The following is a 23,190-nucleotide window of genomic DNA, read 5'->3' on the forward strand; positions in this document are numbered from 1 at the left end:
TTTTTTTTAAATATAGTATTATTTTTAATTTAATACTAATCTCTTCTCACCCTGTGCAAAGAAAGAAAAGCAAAGATGTTCTGAAATAATTATTAGTCCAAAGCGACTAAAGGATCACATAAACCTTAACCTCTATGACCCTGACACCAGAAAACAAGATAGTGCCTGATTACCACCACAGACTGCTCTACAAGGGATCACAGTGGATGATCCTGGATAGAGTGGGGAGAAATGTGGAGCAAAACTCAGAAACATGAAGAACCCTAGGCTTACTGGTCTGACAGAAATTGGTGGAACTTCCCAGACTATAGCTATTAATCATTCTTTAAGCCTGTTAAAAAACTTGTAGTCAATGGAGAGCATTTTGCTAAGTGAATTAACTTAGTCCCATAAGGACAAATATTGTACGAGAACATTACTGTAGAACATGTACGAGGATCCAAGGGAGAGAGGGAGGGAGCAGAGGGGTTAGGATGGGTGGGTGGGGGTTATCATAGGGTTGCACAATTTGATGAGGGGGAGGGAGGGATGAGCAAAGGAAATGGGAAAGATCCAGTGTGAAAAACAATGTATATGAACTTTGTAAGTAAATTAGTATAAAGTAAAAATTTTATTAAAAAACCAAACACCAAAACACTCAGTTGAAATGGTAAAAAATGTCTGACAATAACTTTATGCTATGTTGATCTCAAATGAAGACATATAATAACACTGGCTATCGTATTTCTTGGAGCAAAATTGTATGTGTAATTATTATATAAGACATTTAAGCCTATTTTCTTTATTTCTTATGTATGTCTTAAAATATGATAAATTTTTAATATTCTAGAAAAAAAAAAGACTAGACTATACCAATGACCATTAAGATGATACAAGACCAGGAAGTGCCTTATTCTGTTATACACTGGATTGCTGTGAGTCAGAGCTGATTTGACACAATAAATAATTATGATTATCTCCAAACAGGAAAAAAAACCAACCCTTTGCAGTCAAACAATGTTGCTGTTGATTGCCGCCAAGTTGAGCAAGACTCATAGAGACTATATAAACAAAAGGCCTAATGTTTTTCCATAACTTTCATCATTTCTCCAAGTTCATAGAGCTTCCGGAGGCATGTGGTTTAGGAAGTGGATGCCACTCCTGCTTCCAAACCTGTTTTACAAACTGGAAGCTCCACCAAACACTGTCCACATTGGTAAACTATTTGATAGCCCAATGGCACAAGGTTTAGCATCACAGCAACCCAGGTTACTTCATACTGCACATTGATAAAGAGTGATGTGCCAAGTGGAACAATGTTGCTCTGCATATAACAGCACTAGTCTTCACTTAGCACTGGTTAAGTGTTGTCAAGTCAAATACGACTCATAGCAACCCTTGCACAAAAGACCTGAAATCTATTCTATAATTAACATAATTTCTGAATCTTTATAGAGTTTCCAGAGGCATCTAGTTTAGGAAGTGGATGCCACTCCTGCTTCCCAATCTGAATCTATCTGGAAGCTCCTCCCAATAGTGTACATGATGGGTAACCATTATGGAATTTGACATGACTATGGCACAGTGTTCAGCATCAAAGCAACTCCAAGTTATTCAGTACAGCAAATAGACAAAATGACTGCTGTAAAGTATATTCATTCTAAAATTAATAAATTTGGCCAAAATTTTGGGTCAAAAGTTCAACTGACACCTGCTTTTGAGTAGAGAAAAACCCAATGACACACATCAAATATGACCCCAAAACTTCCCTTAATGACAGCTGCGGTCGTTGTGGTCAAGACCGAGAAGTTGACTTCTAGAGTGGAGGCTCCAGGTCAGCCTCCGACTCACCCCATCACTAGGGATTTTAAAGACCCTCCCTTTAGCAGGCCCCCACCTTTGGCTCAAAAGTTCAACTGACACCTACTTTTGGGAGGAAAAAAACCAATGAAACACATCAAACACAACAACAGTCAGGCCGATAACAAATAAACAAACAATAGTCAGGCCCATAACACTAGGGAGGTGCTTACACCATAGGACAGCCGTCAGGTTAAAATAACAGGATTTTCCTACCAATAAGGCAGAAAGGGGGAAGATAGAAGAATTAACAGAAATAAGAATTACAGGGAGAAAGCAAGAAACATGCAATTATACTTTGAGTCTTGTAATTAATGTTAATGAAACAAAATGTGAGTGATACATTGCAAGAACAAACATTCACTCAAATTGCAACAACAACAAAATAAAAAATAAGAACTCTTTCCCTTGCCTTTCATGTGGACTTTGTGACATGGAAAACAAGATCACAGGCAAAATCCAGAGCTTCAAGAGACAGATTTCAAGCTGATGGCTGTGATACAGATAACTAGGAAAGCAAACTAAGATCCATCAAACTTTGTAGCTGCCAATCCAAAAATTCAGATGGCTTATACAACTGCAATGATGTCACCCCTTGTTGATATAAATTTAAACTGATAGTTTTAAATATGTAGAGTCTAGCCAAGCATCTTTTATAGGCCAAGTTTGAGCAGTAAATGCCAGGCTGGGGAATAAATGCACAGGCAGTAGAATTCCAATGGGATGAGGTGGAGAAGTGCACAGGTTTGCCTTCCTAACTTGGGAGCTGTAAGAAACAGGACCTAACACAGGCGAACATGCACAGAAACACACAAAAGGCACACACTTTGCTCACGGACAAGAACAGCTTTAAAGTAAACAACCCTAGGGACTGTTTTATGAGCAGTGAACTGTAATGAAACTCAAAACCAAACAAAGATGAAGTCATCCTCTTGGTTCATGTGTTTATAATTCAGGTAAATTCTCTCACGTACAGCATTCCTCAAATGCCTGTTAATCTTTATCACTCGAGTAAGTGAAGAGAGAATGTCCTCTTCAGTAAGAAGCCCGATCAACCCCAGCTTGTGGCCCAAGTCTGGATGATCAAGAGCTAGAAAAACATACCAAGTGTTCCAGAGTGACATACCATGAAGGAGTGTCATCTTAAACAATGTGTCTCAACTACTCCCTAAACTTGGCATTGGAATGACCTGTGTTTTCTTTTCCAGTGCCTGGCTCCTGGGAGAACTAAAGGCTTTTATGACATCTGGGAGACTCCTCAATTGAGTTCCATAAAAACTGAAGGCCGATAAGAAAGTAGCGAGCACTGTCCATTCGGCACTCTCTGGGGCTTCCTGTGGCAGCGCTGGTCAGCGGGGTGTGCGTACCTTGCGGTGCCTGCTCTCGGCAGCAGCCAGCTGGGACAGCATGCGCTCCTGCATGTTCTTACACTGCTTCATCACCACCTTCAGGATGGAGAGCGGGTTTGTGCACACGGGCTGCTTCTCGCCATCGTTCTTCTCCTTGAGAGTTTCAAAGTCCCTCTGGAGAGCCATTAAAGGATCGCTGATGTTATATTTTCCATAGCGTTCTTCAATGAAAGTATCTCGGTGTTGGGCCTAGGAAAGAGAAAACCAATTTTTATTTCTACTTCTTTTTAAAAATTATTGAGGAAGGAGATTTGGTATCTAGGAGTTACAGGCTAAAGGTAGTGGTGTTAATATAAATGTCACCCGCTGACAGCAAATCAGATTTGTCCATCTAAAGACAGAAATAATAGCAGAAAGGCAAAATTATATAGTAGCAAGCATTGTTATATAGAATTAATGATGCTTTTAAGTGTTTAAATCATACTGACTTACCTTAAACCATACAACTCTACATACAGTGCTATCATCTCTATTTTGCAGCTGAGAAAACTCACTGAGAAGTTCAGTCACTTGTTCCAGGTCACTCATCCAATAACTGTCAGAACTGAGATTTAAACTCAGGCAACTTGGCCCCAATGTCTTTGTCCTTAGCTTTCAGGCTTACAGCCTCTGCTACACCTACTCATACGTGGTTTTACTGCCAAGAGGTATTGCTTGTCTTCTGTGTTATGGTAATCACATTTCTAGAATATGCAAAGCATGATAATTTTATTAGTTTATCTATTTACAAGTCTAACAAGGTGGCATTAGATAAGGAAAGGATGCTACAAACAAATGTATTAACCTTGTAATTTAGGACATTTTATGATTTGTACAAATGGGACTCCACTCATTTACTGATGGGTCAGGAGGACCGAGGCAGAAAAATAGACCTTGTACCTGTTGTCAAATCCAGCCCCTCTCCTTTAGCCTTCATTCAACTGTTTCCTTCCATTCTCCTTCTTGTCTCCTTCAGGACTTAAGACTGATTTTGGGGAATGAGAGGTATGAGCAGGGGATGGAGGCCAGGGCCTTGGAGTCTGGCCTGGGGCTCTCGGCCTGGGTGCCACGTCTAGATTAGGGCTAAGGATGTGGGAGGGGAGACACTGCCAGGCTTTGGTCTTCTATCTTTGCTAGAAGGGCCTCAGGCACCATACCACATGAGCATTGCACATCACATGCAGGCAACCAGGCAGACATTAACAGTGTCTTTACTATATTGGTATTAAAAAGCTTCCTGAGGCATTTTATAATTTTAAAAAAGTACTATATAATTAAGTATCTTACAAGAAGTTAGGTTATGAAAACTACTACCACTGAGTTATTTTAAAAACTATTTCCTAAAAAAACCCCAAAACCAAAAAACAAAAAACCTACTTCCTCAGAAGCCATGGAACTATGAGTTGTCCTTGACTTGATGGCATCTAACAACAATAACAACGCACAAACAAGAATTCATTTGGCGGGGAAAAAAAGGAAATTTACAATTCAATGGCTATGCCTTAATTAAAAACAACAAACATAAAAACTTGTTAATAAAACAAACTACACGGGACTTCCTTCTTACCAAGGTTTCTTAGCCTCCCTTGTAATCCTCAGTTCCTCAAAGAAGTACATCTCGCTGCTGAAAAGATGATGTCTCTCTCTACATTAGACTATGCAAATTCAAGCTTTAAAAACCACTTAACTTTATACTACCAACTTACGCTGGTAACAGTTGCTGAAAGTAAAAAGGATTTGAAGCACATACTGAAGAGCAAAGATTACAGCCTTTAGCATGAATTACACTTCAACACAAAACAAAAATCCTCACAACTGGACCAAAAAGAACATTATGGTAAACAGTGAAAAGATTGAAGTAGTCAAATAAATTCATTTTACTTGGATTCAAAATCAACACCTATGGAAGCAGCAATCAAGAAGTAAAAGACATTGCATTGGGAAAATCTGCTGAAAAGATTGCTTTAAGGTGTTAAAAGCAAAGATGGCACTTTGAAGACTAAAATGCAGCTGCCCTAAGCTGAGGTATATGAACTGCCAGGTCTGTCCTGGAGAGGGTTTTGTTTGCTCCTTGGAGGCAAGGATTTTGAAACTCAGTCTGACATACTTTGGAGGTAACAGTCCTTAGAGAGGGACATCATGGTTGGAGGGTCGGCATAGTGGAGGAAGATCTTGGGTGAGATGGATTGATAGACTGACTGTGACAATGAGGTTAAGTGTGTCAGAGACTGTGAGATTGGCTCAGATAGGGCAGGATTCAGAGCCACTGTTCACTATGAATCATAGTCGACTTGATATCACAGAACAACATCAACAATAACAACATGGACAATGAATAAAGTAGACTGAAGAACTGATGCCTTCAAATGATAGTGTTGGCAAAGAACAACGAATATATCATGGAATATATAAGTGAGAGCAATGAACATGTTGGAAAAGTACAGTCAGAATGCTTCTTAGAAGAAAGACATCATCTTACTTACTCTGGATATATTATCAGGTGGGATGAGTTCCTGGGAAAGGACAAAATGCTGGGAAAAGCAGAGGGTCACTGAAAAATGCATGGAGTGACATGTGGCTGCAATGATGGGCTCAGGCAGGGTCACAACCATGGGGCCGGCGCAGCACCTGGCAGTGTTCATTGTGTCAGAAACACACAAGGTCACTGAGTCAGAAGCAATTCGACAGTACCTAACAACACCACCACCACCACATAGGTCGACGGTGTCCAAAGCAGAGTCAGAAGCTGGATTTTACTTCTGGCTCAACTACAACAATATTAAGTGATGATATTATTGGGCTGTCTGGGGGTAATAACATTTGTGTACTGGAAATTTAGAGAGTGAAATACGTCTGTTCTTTAAGCGCTCTCTTGCTCTGTGTGTGTGGGGGGGTTGGGTTTTTTTTGGTTTTTTTTTTTTGTGTGTGTGTGTGTGTAAAGGGGAAACTTGAATCACAGAGTCTAAGAATTCTCTTTTTACCTCCATCTCTAAGTAATAAGGACATTTTCAGTAAAATTTCAAAATACCCTTCAGGCTGCTTAGCGTGGAGAAAGCAAAGAGCAACTCCAAAATCAGCTACTTTAAAACACAAAACCTAATACTGTAAAATTTGGAAAGTACGATTTTAGGTACATTTTAAAAAGCAATGGTCTCAAACAACAGAGGACTCATCAATATTTTCTCCCTTCACCCTGCTCATGCTTCCAAGCAGGCACGAGGCAGGGGAAAAAGGAGAATGCTACGCCATCCTCTTCTCTAGAGAGAAATACTGACTAGACTGAAGACTGCACTGAGACATCATGGTAAGGATCATAAATTCTACCTCAGATCCAACAGTTACTTTTTACCAAGTCAAAAAAGCAACACTCAGAGACAAAAAAGCAACTGAAAGAGAAAAGTTAAGGAAAAGAATGCAGCTCGAGTAATGTAAGATGCAACACTTTCTCACATATGTAAAACAATGCTTCAACTTCTGAAACATACTATCTGTGTAAAGGAACACTATGTGACACATGAAATATTAAAGGAAGGGCATCCCTTAGAGATTTGGCTGATTAAAGATCCTAGCATTAAGTATAAAGTCAGATGTAGATCTAGTGGTGAGCATTTCCCCTCTTTGCCTGTATTTATAATTTTTCTTCACACTGAAGGTTGTAGTTACAATATATTGTTGTTGTTATGTGCTGTTGAGTTGCTGGAATCTCACAGCAACCCTATGTACAGTAACTCTGAGCCCTGTCCTATACTGAGCCAGTCTCACCATCTCTTGATACACTTGCTCCCAAAAACCCAGTGACTGTGTCAATCCATCTCAGTCAGGGTTTTCCTCTCCTGTGCTGTTCCTCTATTCTTCCAAGTATGATGTCCCTCTCCAAGGACTGGTCGCCTCTTGATAACATGCCCAAAGTTTGTCAGACAGCTTCAAAATCCTTGCATCCAAAGAACAACTTGGTTTCACCTTCACCAGGACAGGCCAGCTGCTCCATGGGATAAAGACAGGCAATTTCCTCCCATGCAATTAAAGTGCCTCTGAAAACAGGCTGGAGGGGCACATATGCATGAGTGGGTTCTGATGTAATGGTACACAACACCATCAACACAACGTATAGTGCTTAATACTCAGTAATTTTTCTGATGCGTTGGTACAATGTATTAGTGGAAAAAATATTGTGAAATCATCAAATGAGACATTGACTCATGCTTGAAAAATGACTGGGAATAGAACATTTATCAGCAAAATGTAGAAGATGAACTCCTTTTCCAGAAGTTAAAAATATCTGAAGTGGTGGGTATTACCACAATGAAGGAATACATGCAATATACCAGCCTAATGGATGAGATTCCTGAATATTCTCGTGGCAGAAATGACCAATGGATTAAACCTCAAAAACCTTCCCAGGACAATGATGATAGACGACAGAGTTGATTATTCAGAGTCTACTGATAATCTCACACTGTCTACAAAAAAAGTATCAATCACAGGAACGAAAAACAAGAGTTGTATCAGTGAAGCTACAAACTGTTTCTGAAGTTAGGTCTCCTTCACCCGTGTTAAATGTCACACCTAGGTATGGCCATACATAAAACATAATCAGTTGTATGAAAGTAGAGAAGGATGGAAGAGGCCCTCGGGCCTTACACCACGCGCATATGGTTAAGGCATTGCCACCTACTTCATAGCATCTAACCACTGTTTTTATTACAGTTGGAATGGAAAGAGGCCCAGAATAAGCAAAGCACTCCTTAAAAAGAGAAACAAGGTAGGAGGCATCTCACTCCCTGATTTCAAATCCTACTACACTGCCGTGGTGGTTAAGACAGCATGGTACTGGTACAATGACAGACACATAGATCAATGGAATAGAATTGAGAATCCAGAAATCAGCCCATCTACCTATGGTCAACTGACTTGACAAGGAGATGAAATTTGTTAAGTAGGGAAATGACAGCCTTTTTAATAAATGGTGCTGGAAAACTGTCTGCAGAAAACTCAAGCAAGATCCACACCTCACTTCACACATAAAACCCAATTCAAAGTGGATTATGGACCTAGGACAAAAACCAAGGACTATACACTTCATTAAAGAAAAGCTTGGAAGAACTCTAGAAGTCTTAATCCATAAGATAGTCTTCCAAGCACCCTGGAATATCTACAACCAGGAGAGGATAAGAAAGATGAATGGGGACCTTCTAAGAATCAAATCCCTATGCACATCCAAAATCTTCTCCAACAAGGTAAAAAGGGAAGCCACAAATTGGGAAAAAATATTTGGTATTATGTCAGACAAGGGACTTATATCTAGAATTTATAAAATAGTCAAGCACCACAACAAGATAAAGGTAAATAACCCAAGTGAAAAATGGTTATAGGATATAAACAGATACTTCACCAAAGAAGACATTCAGATGGCAAATACATGAAAAAATGTTCAAAATCTCTAGCTCTAAGAGAGATGCAAATTAAAACAACTATGAGATATCATCTTACCCCAGTAAAAATAGCAAAATTTAACAGAACAGCAAATATCCAAAGCTGGCGAGGTTGTGGAGAAATTGGGAGTAAAACGGTACAACCACTTTGGAAAGCTGTATGGTGCTTTCTCAATCCAGCAATTCCACTACTGGCAATTTACCCTAAAGAAACCATAACGGCCACCCAAGGAGATATAGGTACACCACATTTATTATGGCTTTGTTCGCAATAGCAAGGAACTGGAAACAACCCAAGTGCCCATTAACAAACGAATGGCTAGAGAAGCTCTGGTATATTCACACAATGGAATACTACACTGCACTGAAAAACAAGGAACTCATGCAATATTATGCAAAATGGATGACCCTGGAGGACATTATGCTGAGTGAAATATCTCAGTCACTAAAGGACAAATATTGCATAGGGCCACTGTTCTAATACGGACTGACATCCTGTTTGAGCGAAGACAGAGAAGGAGAGGATGAATGATATATACTGCATGAAAACAGATGAGGGACAGAACTGTTTAAAAGGGATATATGATTGGGTATTATTGTCATGACAGGAGTCCAGAATGAAGGCTGCACAGTAGAGTGGACGTGGTGGGAGGGATTACATAACAATGAAAGAGTTTTTCTTTTACTTTTCAAGGAGAAGAGCGAATTGGGGGGGTGAGGGGTGGGCAGGGAGAAAAGTGCAACAATGAACGAATGGAAATCCAAAGTCTCTGTAAACTTTCATTAAAATTAATAAAAAACCCCCACAAAAACAAACAAACAAACAAAAACACAATCAGATGAAACAAAAGAGTCGCTAATTCAAAAAAGTACTAATGAAATTTGAAAAAACTGAGAAAGCTTATAAGTCTCTTAAAGAGGAGAATGTCCCTCCAGTGATCAAACCCCCAAAAAACACATGTGTAGAGATACAAATCACCCTTTATACAGTCTTCTGACACTGTGAAAGTCAGGAACCTAGGTCAGATCAATAATGGGAGAAAGGAAAAAAGGAATTATATGCTTGGTCTCAAACTCTATTTAAATAATTCTGTATGATACTAAGGCATGGCTAACTGACAGAAAAATCAAGTTATTTACCAGTATGATCAGGCAGGTACGCTCTCATAACAAATGTGAAGCAAAGTTTTAAGACCTTCTTACATAACTATAGGTGCATATATTTTCTACTGACAGAAGTTTAATCTCAATAAATTATTCAATGAGGTACCAAAAATTTTATATCTATATATATCTATCTGTGTGTATATGTGTGTGTGTATACAGATATTCTCACTTCTTTAAATGCAGGTATAAAAAACATGAGACTGGTACCTAGTAGCCAATGAAAGTATCTACTAATGACCACAGGTAAATCCATGTTTAGAAAAATGTTTGTGCAAAAGAGGTACCAGAAAAAGTCATGCATTTAAAATTCCACTTTTCAAGCTGTCACATTACAATCCACAACCATTAAACTGTAGCTAGTGATGGTAAAGGAATAACCATTGGTATTGAAATTAATTTAGGAAAGCAAGAATAAAAATAGAAAAAGCAAATGCAAATATTTTGATTATTTCTTTTTCAGAGCTCTGGTATCCTAGTGATAAGAAGCTGTGCTGCAGTCCTGAATGCATGCGGTTTTAATCCACCAGTTGCTCTGTGAGAGAAGGATGGGCAGTCTCCTCCCGTGTGATTAACTACCTCTGAAAACCTGCCAGAGGGTCAGCTATGGGTGGGTTCTGACTTGATGGTAAGTAACAACATTTCTTTTTCAGAACAGCATGGAGAAAATGGGAGGAGTGGATAGGAGCTGGGAGTATAATCTACAATCTTGTTATGATCAGATCTGCCAAGGAGCTGTCTCTCAGAGTTGGGTATATAGTTACTGATCTTCAAAATATGACTTTTAAAACCCACACTGTGATTATCCTATATAATTAATACATATCACAGAGTTAATAGTAATAGATGAGGCACTTCTTTGGTAAGGTGTCAGATGGAGAACAGTTGTTAGGCTATCTTTTCTCTTGAAGAAAAATAGTAATTCGGTAATCACTCTCATATTAATTCCAAGTTAGAAAAAAACTGATAGCTCGACATATTAAATGAAAAAGATCTATGGAATAATAAAGGATCCCTCTCACACTTTTAAAAAGTACAATCTAATGTGGAACAAAACATGAGAAAGTGAACTAAAAGCCTTAAAAGTATCGAGTATCCTAAATATTGGATTATAAAATGGAAAATGGTATATGGTATTTAGTATTTTTTAACAAAAATAATAACTGAGGTGAACAATGTGGATGAGTTAATATATAAACTTAGTTTATATATAGAAACTTAACATAGTTGAACCCAAATAAAAAAAATAGATGTTAAAATTTAAAGAAGAAAAGTTTTAATAGCGATGTAGATTGGTTATTTATTGCTGTATGAAAACTCCCATAAAAATGAGTAACTTAAAAATGTTATCTCACAAGGTTTCTTGGGGATGGGTTCTGGGAGGGGCTTGGCTGGACAGTGCTGGCTCTGAGCTCCTGAGGCTGCAGCCACAGTGCTGGCCAGTGGGCATGGCTGGGACTGGTGAGCCTACTTCAAAGCTGGCTTTGAAAACAGGCTTTCGTTTCTTGTCAAGTGTTAGCTATTTACAGAGCAGATGATGAAAAATAGAGAGACAGAGATACGGAGGTCACAGAATCTTTTTACAAAGTAGTTTTAGAAGTGGCATACCATTATTCCTGATGTATTCTACTGTTCACATGGACAAACTCTGGTAAATGTGGGAGGGGATGACACAGAGTTGTGAGTCTTAGGAGGTAGGGATCACTGTGGAGGCTGGCTGGTACCTGAAGCCTGTCTACAAGGTAATGACTGGTTATTCTACTGCTATTATTTGTATTTTAGGCCAATATTTAAAGACCAAGTAGATACCTTCAAAATGATCAAGGCTAACAAGAGCACTGTTATAAAAAGCTAAGGAAAGATGTTCGCACAGAATCATTCTTAGATGATTTAAAAAGGAAGAAAAGGGAGAAAGGAAGGTAGAGAGGAGTAAAATTAGAGAAGTTAGATGAAGGGAAAACAATACAACAAGGTGGCTGACTGCCAATCTTTCTATAGAGCTACTACTGGTGGATTCAAAGCAGCCAATGTTAGGTTAGCAATGCCAACTCCCTACAGACTATGCTACCCAAGCCCCCTCAGGAGTTGACTGTTGTTATGTGCCATTGGATCAGAACCAACTCATAGCTGACCATTTTGGGGGGTTTTGGGAAGCAGTTAATCACAGGGGAGGAGACTGTACATCTTTCTCCAATAGAACACGTGGTAGATTAGACCTGCATGCCTTTGGATTGGGAGCACAATCCAATCTTTACCATTAAGCAACCAGATTGTAATTAATGTTATAAAACAAAATGTCTATGAATTAATGAATAAAATCCAATATGATTTGTAAACTTCAACTCAAACTTAAAAACAAATCAAACAAACAAAAACTCCAAACAGCCAAGGCCAAGTTTTAATGCTTTAATAATTTTATAAGAAATTTTAAGTGACTACTTTTTAGGGGTATGTTTGACCCAGGCCACAGTGGTTTTAAAAAATAATTTTTTTTCAAGCCATAGTCTTTTTAATTTCTTCCTATCCATCTGAACATTGGACAAGGAATAAAGATGACAGAAGAATCGATGCCTTTGAATTTTGCATTGGTGAAGAGTATCCTATGGACTGCTAAAAGAATAAACATGTATGGAGAAAGTGCAACGAGGTTGTTCCTCAGAGGCAAGCATAGTGAAACTCCATCTCACATATGTTGGGTATGTTATTAGGAAGGGCCAGTCCGTGGAAAGAGATAGCATACTGAGTAAAGTGGAGAGTCAACAAAAAAGAAGATGATCTTCAACAAGATGGATCAATACAATGACTCTACCAGTGGGCTCACGTATATCAGAGATGATGAGAATGACACAGAATAGGGCAGGGTTCAGATCTGTCGTTCACAGGGTAGACAATTTGATGGCACCTAACAACAACTATCTTTAGGTTAGTAATAAAGAAATAAGCATCAATTTTTAGTTTTATTCTTTTCACTGTAGTGAAAAATGTAGATTTCAACTGAACAGAAATCCTTATGATATCAGAAAACACAATGGTTTCTGACAAGATCATTTCAGACAAGAAAGAACTGGCTATTTAGACAGAGTCAATGATAGAGTATTACTTAGCAGACAAAACACACAAGTCATCTATTACTAATTTATTGATTTTTATTGGTTTGCTTACAAAGTTTGTATACATTGTGTTTCATAGTATTCTTCACTCATACTGTGTTTCTCATGCATTATGTTGTATAAAATCAATCACCATTGGACCTTGCCTATCATTACCCTGTCTCTGCCTGGATCCTTCCCATTTCCTTGCCGCCACCCACTAAACTATGCAACCCTGTCATTTCACCTCTACCTATCCTCAGCCCTTCTCCCCACTGAGTTCCCATACATGCTTTACTAGTTATCCTTCTAACAATAATGGTCATATGCAGTATTTGTCCTTATGAGACTGCGTTAGTTTCACTCAGCATTATAATAATGCTCTCCAGTCTCTCCCACGTTATGTATTTTTTGAAAGCGTTACTAATTTATTATTATTATTATTTCTTAAAAATTTTTATTATTTTGTGTGTGTGTACTGTCAAATTAGATCTGACTGGTACAGGAGATTGTCCCTCCTTCTGCAGAGCATCTGGTGGATTTGAACTGCGTGCCTCTGGGATTGCAGTGCAGCTTCTTGCCACTAGGCTACCTCCCTACTAATTTATTTTTTGCTGTCACAAGCTGAATGAAACATTCTGCTATTGAAAGCATCATATAATATCTTTGAGAGTCTGTATACTTACTTTCCAAATGCTGCTACTAACAGCACAAAGGAAAAGGAAGCAGTCATCAACTACCCCTTCTAGACTCACAAGGAGTTGTGCTGTTAACCTAAAGGCCATGCTCTGGAGCTTTGACTCTACCAAGTTCTTCTCCAGAGAAGGATAAGCAATCTCCTCCTATGCAATTTATAGTCTCTGAAAATACGCTGGAGGGTCAGCCATGAGTCTGTTCTGATTCCACAACAATGAGCTTATTTATATATTTAAAATAAATTCACTGCTGTTAAGTATATTCTTATAGGGCTTCTAAGACTATAATTCTATAGAAACAGAATGCCTTATCTTTTCCCATGGTATCGCTGGTAGGTTCAAAGCACTGACCTGATTAGCAACCAAATTCTTTAACCACTGCAACACTAGGCCTGTCTACACCCCACCCCCACAGACATCCCCCAATCATAAAACAGCAAATCACTTTATTATTTATAACTAATATCTTTATTCTTTAGATAACCATCCTTGCTATGAAAAGTGTTCTTAAAGCTAAAGATGAAGAATAAGGTCAATTAAATGCAAGTATATATTCAAGTATAGTTTTATTATTAAGATTCCAGCTGGTATCATAATTAGATTGTTGTTGTTGTTATGTGCCGTCAAGTCGCTTGTGACTCATAGCGACCCTATGTACAACAGCCCTAAACCCGGCTCTATCCTGTGTCAATTGCACTGCCTCTGACACCCCCATCCCGATTACCCCAGTCACTGAATCAATCTACCTCATGGAGGGTCTTCCCCTCCTGCGCTGTCCCTCTACCCTCTCAAGTACGATGTCCCTCTCTAAGGACTTGTCCCTCCTTACAACATGTCCAAAGTATGTCAGACGAAGCCCCAGATAATTAGATTACGACTCAATTTTGTCATTTCTGGGACAATTCTAAAGTAATTTGTGTGTGTGTGTGTGTGTGTGTGTGTACCTAAACTGGATCTGACTGGCACAGGAGGAGATTGCCCCTCCTTCTCTGGTGAATTTGAACCATGCACCTTCAGGGTTGCAGCACAGCTTCTTGACACTAGGCCACCAGAGCTCCATAAAGTGATCTTTAAGAAGCAAACAGCAACACATAAACACTGTAGACCTTCATAAAATCTGAATACTTCTATGTTAGGGAACAAGAAAGACAAAACAATGTGATCACAATGTGACCTTCAGTAACGCTGTCAAAAACATATTAAAGGGCAAACTTTTCACAAACAAACTGAATCTATTGGTCTTCAAATAATCCACACTCTCGAGTCCCTGCTACACTATAAATAGCTGTCTGAGCAACAAGAAATAAAGCAACCCATTCTGCTAATGATGATAACAACATAACAAGAATACCCTTTGTTTTGGAAGTTCCTTTCCCTTGTTGAAAGAGAACCAACTGCAATGTCTGACAGACAATATTGATAAAAGAACATTTAGCCCCATTTGAACTTCAATGAAACATAACTTGAGGAACATAGTATAAAATCCCATATTTTCATAATTTAAACAGTATTTCTAATAAATTAGTGAAAATTTTGTACTCCTTCTGCACATTTGAAATAGTCTCAGAACTAGTCTTTTCTATGTGCTTATTCCCTTTAATATTTTTTGGCTCTAAAGTCTAACAGAATTGGAATTGTATCTTGACTTTACTATTGTCTCTCTGTGTGGTTTTTAGCAGCTCTCTCACCTTCTTTATGCCTCAGATTTGTCTACTATAACATAATAACAACTCTGTAAATCTGCTGTGCAATTAGACCAGTAATAGAGAATTCTACAGGGCCTGACTCTTGTTAGATGTTATCAATTTGACTATAATTGACAGTGACGCTATTGACTCCAGATTTAAACCTAGTCTAATCCTGTACTATCCTCAAAATCTCCTCCATGAGCCCAGCCCAATGTTACAGTCACTGTGTCAATCCATCTGGTTGAGCATCTTCCTCTCTTTTCACTTCTCCAACAGAATGTCCTTTTCCAAGGACTGGCCCCTCCTGACAGCATGCCCGATACAAATGAGATAAAGTTTTACCATCCTTGCCTCTAAGGAGCACCCTGGTTGCACTCTTCCTTGGAGACAGATTTGTTTAGTTTTTTTTTAAATGTACATTATATTCCATAATCTTCACCAACACTAATTCAAAGGCATCAATTCTTCTTCAATAATCTTTACTCACTGCCCAACTTTCAGATGCACATGAAGCAAATGAAAATATCATAGCTTAGGTCGGGTGCATAAGCTGTAGTTTTTAAACTGATATCCTTGTTCTTAAGCACTTGGGAGAGTTCCTTGACAGCAGATTTTCCCAAAGCAATACTATTTTTGATTTCTTGCTTGCTGCTACTATGGATGTTCATTGTGGATCTACATAAAATGAAGTACTTGATAATTTCACTGACTGGAAGAGATCCAAACTTATTCCCATTCCAAAAAAAGACTGACCTGACACAGTGTGGAAATTATCGAACAGTATCACTAATATCACACATAAGCAAAATACGGCTGAAGATCATCCAAAAACAACTACAACAGTACATTGACAGAGATACAAGCCAGGTTTAGAAGACGCTGTGGCACTAAGGACATTGCCAATGTCAGACATATCTTGGCTGAAAGTACAGTACAAGAGGAATCTTTATCTTTGTTTCAATTGACTATATAAAAAATTTGACTTTGTGGATCACAAGAAATTGTGGCTAACTTTGACAGGAATGGTAGTCCTAGAACACCAGATTGGTTTCACATGAATCCTGTAATTGAACCAGGAAGCAGTAGTAAGAACAGAGCAAGGAAGTACTGCATGCTTCCAAATTAGGAAAGGACTGCATGAGGGATGTGTCCTGTCTCCATACCTTTATAATCTATATACAGAACAGATCATTCAGGAGGCTGAGTTTTATAAGATGTCATGTGGCATCAGGATTGGAGAAGATTCATCAACAACCAACTTTGCTTGCTGAAACTGGGGAAGCCCTGAAGCATTTGCTGCAGAGGCTCAACAGCTGTAGTCTACAATATGAATTGAAGCTTAACATCAATAAAATCAAGATTCTCACCACTAGGCCCAATTAGCAACACCATGGTTGATTGAGATTGTTAACACTTTCAACTTGCTCATTTCCATAATCAACACTCTTGGCACCAGCAATCAGGATATCAAGACAAATTACATTAGGAATATCTGCTGTTAGAGACCTTGCCAAAGTGCTAAAGAGCAATGTTGTCAGACTAGAGAGTAAGGTGCACCTGATTCAGGCCATGATCTTCGCAATTACTTGTTATGCATCAGACAGCTAGACAATGACTAAAGATGACAGCAGAAGAATTGATGCCTTTGAGCTCTGGTGCTGGAGAAGAGTAATGAACATATCATGGCTGCTAAGGGACCTAACAGGTCTGTCTTGGAGAGGGTGAAACCAAGCTGTTCCTTGGAGGCAAAGATTTTGAGGCTTTGTCTCATATACTTTGTTTGAGCATGTTGTCAGGAGGAACCAGTCCTTGGAGCAGGACATAATGCTTGGAAGGGTGGAGGAACAGTGCAGGGCAGGAAGATCCCAGGTGAGATGGACTGACATAGTAACTGTGGTAATGAGGGTGAATGTGTCACAGACAGTGAGATTGGCTCAGGATAATGCAGGGTTCAGAGCTATTGTGCATAAGGTTGCTATGAGTTGCAGTTGACACGAAGGCACATAATAACAACAGATGAGATGTAATCTATATTGAAGTCTTTTATGTTCTGCTAGAAGTGCCTGAAGTCTTATTCACTTTACTGCCACCATGACACAGCTGCATGACACAGGTTACTGATGAATCTTCCTCTTATCCTGAAACCACCTTCTTATTCAGAGAGTCCAGCTCTTTTATGATTTGCTCAGAAAACAGATTGAATGGATATGGAGAATCAGACAATCATATGATTTAGAATCAGACAATAATATGATCTATTATGTCGAGAACAAGAAATTAAAGAAGAATAATAGTATTCAAAGTATAAAAGAACATTTCAAGTACAATGCAGTGAGTGACAGAATAGCCAGGTGTCCATATACATACAGGGAAGATCTCTCAATATCACTATTCTTCAAATATATACACTAAGCACTGAAGCCTGAAGCTAAGATGATGAAATGAACGATTTCTACCAATTCTTGCAGTCTGAAATTGACTAAACATGCAATTAAGAAACACTGATAATAATTGGTTACAGGAAAGCAAAAGGTGGAAACAGAAGGACAGGCAGTTGAAAAAATGGCTTTGGTGACAGAAATGAGGCTGAGGATGGAATGATAGAACTATCTAATAATCAATGATTTATCAAAGGACTCAATTAAGCACTATAAACATAATTTTTCAATTACTAAACTTATAAATCTGCCTTGATTTTAGATGCAGTGATTTCTGAGTTTCTAATCCTGCAAATTTAAGATTCTGTTAAACTAGACTAGGCCAGGAAATCTGCACTAAAGGCAGGATAAACTCCATAAATCCTCAGATGACTCTGAAGCAGTACAACATTATGAATGTCTTGGGAACTTGGGTCCCTATGTTATTACTTACCATGCTATTCATTTCTCAGTTAATCCCTAAGTACTACCTGATATTTTGTGTAATGTAGTCAATTAGAGATTTATCTCTTTCATTATTATTAAATGCAGTAGTTTTTCACTTATATGTAAAACTTTTCAACTTTTCATACCTAAATCCTGGTATTTTACTTAAAGCCCAAGTCATTTAACAAATTTTTACTCTCCAGCCTCTTCTCTGATTCACAGAAGCACAACTTCTTAATAATTTTAGTGCATCAATCCTTAATAATTGCTGGGCACTATATACAGTGGGTAGGAATACAAGATGATACAAGAATACAGATTTGATTCAGATGTGGTCCCCTTCCAAGTTTAAAATCTGCCAGAAAAGTTTCAAGACTAACAACAAACACTAATCATACTGTTTAAAAATATTTTTAAAAAATAAGGACTAGCAGCCTCTCCTTGATTAAATGTTTCTAAATAGTATCATCCATGTTTGGAGGAATAGCAAGTATAAGTTATTTGATCAGGACTTTCTAAGACCCACACTTTATATCCATAAGGAATAGGAAGGAAAAGGTCAACCCTGGAAGTGGGTGGGCGCTGGCTGATAAATGAGACTCTGAGCAATTTAATGAATCACAGGAAACAGGTTGATTCAAAGGTACAGATTGGAAAGGGGCACACAATCCTAATGTTGCCTCTTAAGTATTACACAAAACCTATTCCAAGATTATAACTGTGTAATCTGATGAACCTGAAGAATTTCTTTATTAGAGATGAGCTCAGGTCCTTTCACACATTAGGTAGTATTAATAGACAGTACACAAACGAGCTCTAGGGTTAGTATTTTAAAAACAAGTTCATTTTAAAAGATTTAAGAGAATTTCTTCTTCCTCTAGTTAGGCATTCCATGGAGGGAGGATTGTTTATTGTAGGGTGGGTCTTGTTTGAAGTATGGCTCACAAAATACAAACAGACTGATACTACAAGGAAGTGTGGCAAGAGACAAGCTGATCAAATGGTCCTGGGAAGAGCGCCTTAGCTTGGCTGAAAAATAGAAAGCTATATTCATATTAACAATGTTACCAAGTAAACAAGTTTATGGGAGGAGAGGGGAGTGAGTAGATTAAAAAAAAGAAAAACAAGGATTGGAATGGTTATAAAACCACAGTGAGAACAGGCTACCAGGGCAGGCAATGTGAAGCAAGGATGGTGCTAATAATACGTAAATCCTGAGAAGGCTGGAACCAGTCTAAGTTGGAAATCTGACAAAGAAAGAAAACGCAAATACTTTGCATTGCAAAGAGCAACAGAAACTTGGTAAGACTGCCCTTACTCAAAGGTGGAAATTTTCCAGACCAGGAAGAACAAGGCAGCTCTGTTGACTTCCGCCTCTCAGAGGATTCACTCTATACCCTAATGACAGAGGCAGAATAGAATGTCTCCAATGCCATTTCAGGGCAGAGAACATGGCCATGGTAAAGCATGTAAAGTATTGTCAGTGAGCCTGTAGAGGGAGGTAGCTACCTCACAAAGGGGAATATGGAAATAAAGTTAAGGAAGAGTTGATGTTCCTTCTAGAAGACAAAAGGGTGAATAAAGAAGCCCAAACTGAAAAGCAAAAGTGGGCTATCAGTATGGTGATGGCTGTCAGGTGCTGTAGAGTTGGTTCAGGCTCACAGCACCCCTGCGAGGCCATACAACAGAAGCAAACATGGTCTGGTCCTAACTGTCCTCACAGTCATTCCTCTATTTGAGCTCACTGTTAGAGGCACTGTGTCAATCCATGTCATAGAGTCTTCTTCATTTTTGATGACTCTCTCCCAAGCATGATATCCTTCTCCAGGAACTGGTCCCTGCTGATAACATGCCCAAAGATTGGAGGATGAAATTTTGCATCCTAGGGAGCTCTGGTGGCCTAGTGGCAAGGAGCTGCAACTAAAATCCCAGAGGCACACGGTTTGAATCCACCAGATGCTCTGCCGGAAAAAGGAGGGACAATCTCCCTCATGTACCAGTCAGATCTGATTTGACGGTACACTCACACACACACACACAAAATAAATAAATAAATTTTGCATCCTTTCTTCTAAAGAACATTTGGGCTTCACTTTGTCCATGACAGATATGTTCATTCTTCACAGTATGTTCAATATTTTTTTTTTACTAATACCATACTCGAACTGTATAAATTCTTTTCCTTTCTTACCTATTCATTCTTTGTCCAGCTCTCACATTCATATGAAGCAACTAAAAATATACGGCTTGGGCCAGGTGCCCCTGAACCCTCAAAAAGTGTATCTTTGCATTTTTAAAACTTTAAAGAGATATTTTGTAGCAGATTTTTGCAATGAAATATGCCATTTTCACTGCTGCTTCCATGAATATTATGGCTGCAACTAAAATGAATGAAGGAATGTTTGATTATAATTTTAAAAGTGAATTGTCATGGTTATCACCGTAGAAAGGTAATGAATATATGGTAAAATGTAAAATCAAGCATGCTCAAATTGACCATTTCTACTATTAATTCCCAGTGATAGATGGATCTTAGCTGAAAGCAGAGGGTACCAGAGGAATGTCTATCTGTGTTTCACTGATTATACAAAGGCATTTGACTGTGTGATCACCAAAAACTGTCTAACTCTGAGAAGAATGGGAATCCCAGAACACTTGATTGTGCTTATGTGAAACCTATAGTTGGTCCAGGAGGCAGTCGTCAGTATGGAGCAAGGAAACACTGTATGGTTCAAAATTGGAAAGTGTGTATGCCAGGAATGTGTACTATCTCCATACCTTTTCAATCTACATGCAGAACAGATCATTTGGGAGACTAGGCTCTATGAGGAGGAATGTGGCATCAGAACTGGAGGAAGACTCATCAACAACCTGCATTATGATAACATAACCTTGACTGCTGAAACTGAGGAGGTCCTGAAGTATTTGCTGCAGAGGATCAAGGACTGCAGCCTTGAATAGGGATTGAAATTCAACATCAAGAAAAGTCAAGATTCTTGCCACTGGGCCAACTAGCAGTACTATGGTAGATGGACAAGAGATTGAGATTGTTAATAGCTTTAGTTTGCTTGGCTCCACAATCAATACCGTTGGTACACAAACCAGGAGATCAAAAGACTAATTGCGTTGGGAAAATCTGCTGTCAGGGATTTCTCCCGAGTACTGAAGAACAATGATGTAAGTCTAGAGATACAGTAAGGTGCGTCTGATCTGAGCCATGATCCTTGCAATTACTTGCAATGATGCATCAGACAGCAGGACAAAGACTAAGGATGAGAAAAGACGAATCAATGCCTTTGGGTTCTGGTGCCGAAGAAGAGTATTGAACACACCATGGACAACCAAGAGAACAAACAAGCTCCTCCTGGAGAGGGTGAAACCAGGCTGCTCCTTGGAAGCCAGGATTCGGAAGCTCTGTCTGACATACTTTGGGCATGTTGCAAAGAGGTACCCAGTACTTGGAAATAGACATCATGCTTGGAAACGTGGAAGGACAGAAGATAGGAAGACCCCAGATGAGATGGATTGACTCAGTGACTGGGGTAATGGGGATAGGTGTGTCAGAGACAATGAAGTCGGCTCAAGAAAGAGCAGGATTCAGAGCTGTTGTACATAGGGCCACTATGAGTCGCAAATGACTCAACAGCACACAACAACAACAACTACTAATTCCAGGGGAAGTGTGATGGCCTAGTGGTAAGAAGTGGTGCTGCAACCCCAAAGGAATGTGGTCGGAATCCATCAATTTCCTCTGGTGTGATAAAATGCCTCTGAAAACCTGCTGGAGGATAAGCTAAGGATCAGTTCCAACTTGACAGAACACAACAACAACTATTAGTTCCAACCTAGGATAGTCTTTATTTTTATAAAAGTATACCAAAGGGAACTAGACTATACATAGATCAAAAGAACAGGAATTATCTCTGCATGAAGACATACAAAGTATTAATTCTAGGAAGCTTTCAAGTGTTATCAGGGATAAAAGTGAGTGAACTAATATCCTTTTACTATTTTAATCCCATGAGGCACAATACTACTAGTTACAGTATAGTTTTCTAAGGCTTTATTCTGGCTCTGTCTTTCTTTAGTGTTTCTAGACCTGGTGTGTGGAGAAGGTAGTCTTTGTCTCATAGACAGAAGGCACTTTCAGAAAAGAAAGGACAAGGCATTGAAAATGAGATTTTCTTTTTTAAAATACTCTTTTAAAAAGTTGGTTTGATGCAATCCATATTAAATGCTGCATTCTTTGAAAAAAAAAAGTTGGTTTGATACAAAATTTAAGATGTTAAAAGATCAAAACTCAAGAGTGTTTTGGATAAATTTTCTAGAGGTGAAAATTAGTGAACAGTGAAGTGTGTGTGTTTGTAGGAAAACTGTACATTCTTAAGAAATCAGTGTAATGCATAAATATTGACATATTAGGTATTGGTGAAATTAGATAGGTTGGCATGGGATATTTTGAATCAGTTTATCATATGATCTATTACGCTGGAGATGAAAAGGTGAGAAAACACAGGGTCACTTTCATAGATAAAAAGGCCATTTCTAGAAACATCTTGAAATACAATATTGTGAGCGACAGGATAATATCCATACGCATACAAGGAAGATCTGTTAATACCACTATCTTTCAAATTTATGCACCAACAACCAGAGCCAAAGAGGAGGAAACAAATGATTTCTACCAACTGTTGCAGTCAGAAATTGATCAAACATGTAATGAAGATGCATTTATAATAATGGGTAACTGAAATGCAGAAGTTGGGAACCAGTAGAAGGATCAGTAGTCAGAGATCATGGACCTGGTGACAAAGGAGGCTGAGGATAGAATGATAGAATTCTTCAGAGCCAGTGGTTTATTCATCGCAAATACCTTTTATAAGAAATTTAAATGCTGTTTATACACATGAATTTTACCTCATGGCATGCAGAGGAAATTTATATCTGTGGAAGGAATTGCTGAACTTCAACATCAGCAGTGAAAACTAGACCAGGTGCTGAGTGTAGAACAGACCATTAACTACTCATATG

The 23,190-nt window shown here is 38.6% G+C and overlaps 1 protein-coding gene across 1 annotated transcript in view; it reads right to left on the bottom strand.

Annotated features, from left to right (window-relative positions):
- CTTNBP2NL (CTTNBP2 N-terminal like) overlaps window positions 1-23,190 on the bottom strand; it is a 59,226-nt gene that overhangs the window by 9,334 nt on the left and 26,702 nt on the right. The window contains exon 2 of the mRNA XM_006895717.1: window positions 3,207-3,437. Coding sequence (XP_006895779.1) covers window positions 3,207-3,437 — 231 coding nt within the window. The remainder of the gene's footprint in view (window positions 1-3,206; window positions 3,438-23,190) is intronic.

This window comes from Elephantulus edwardii, unplaced genomic scaffold (genome assembly GCF_000299155.1).
Source record: "Elephantulus edwardii isolate Elephantulus edwardi_28Jun2011 unplaced genomic scaffold, EleEdw1.0 scaffold00174, whole genome shotgun sequence".
NCBI lineage: Eukaryota > Metazoa > Chordata > Mammalia > Macroscelidea > Macroscelididae > Elephantulus > Elephantulus edwardii.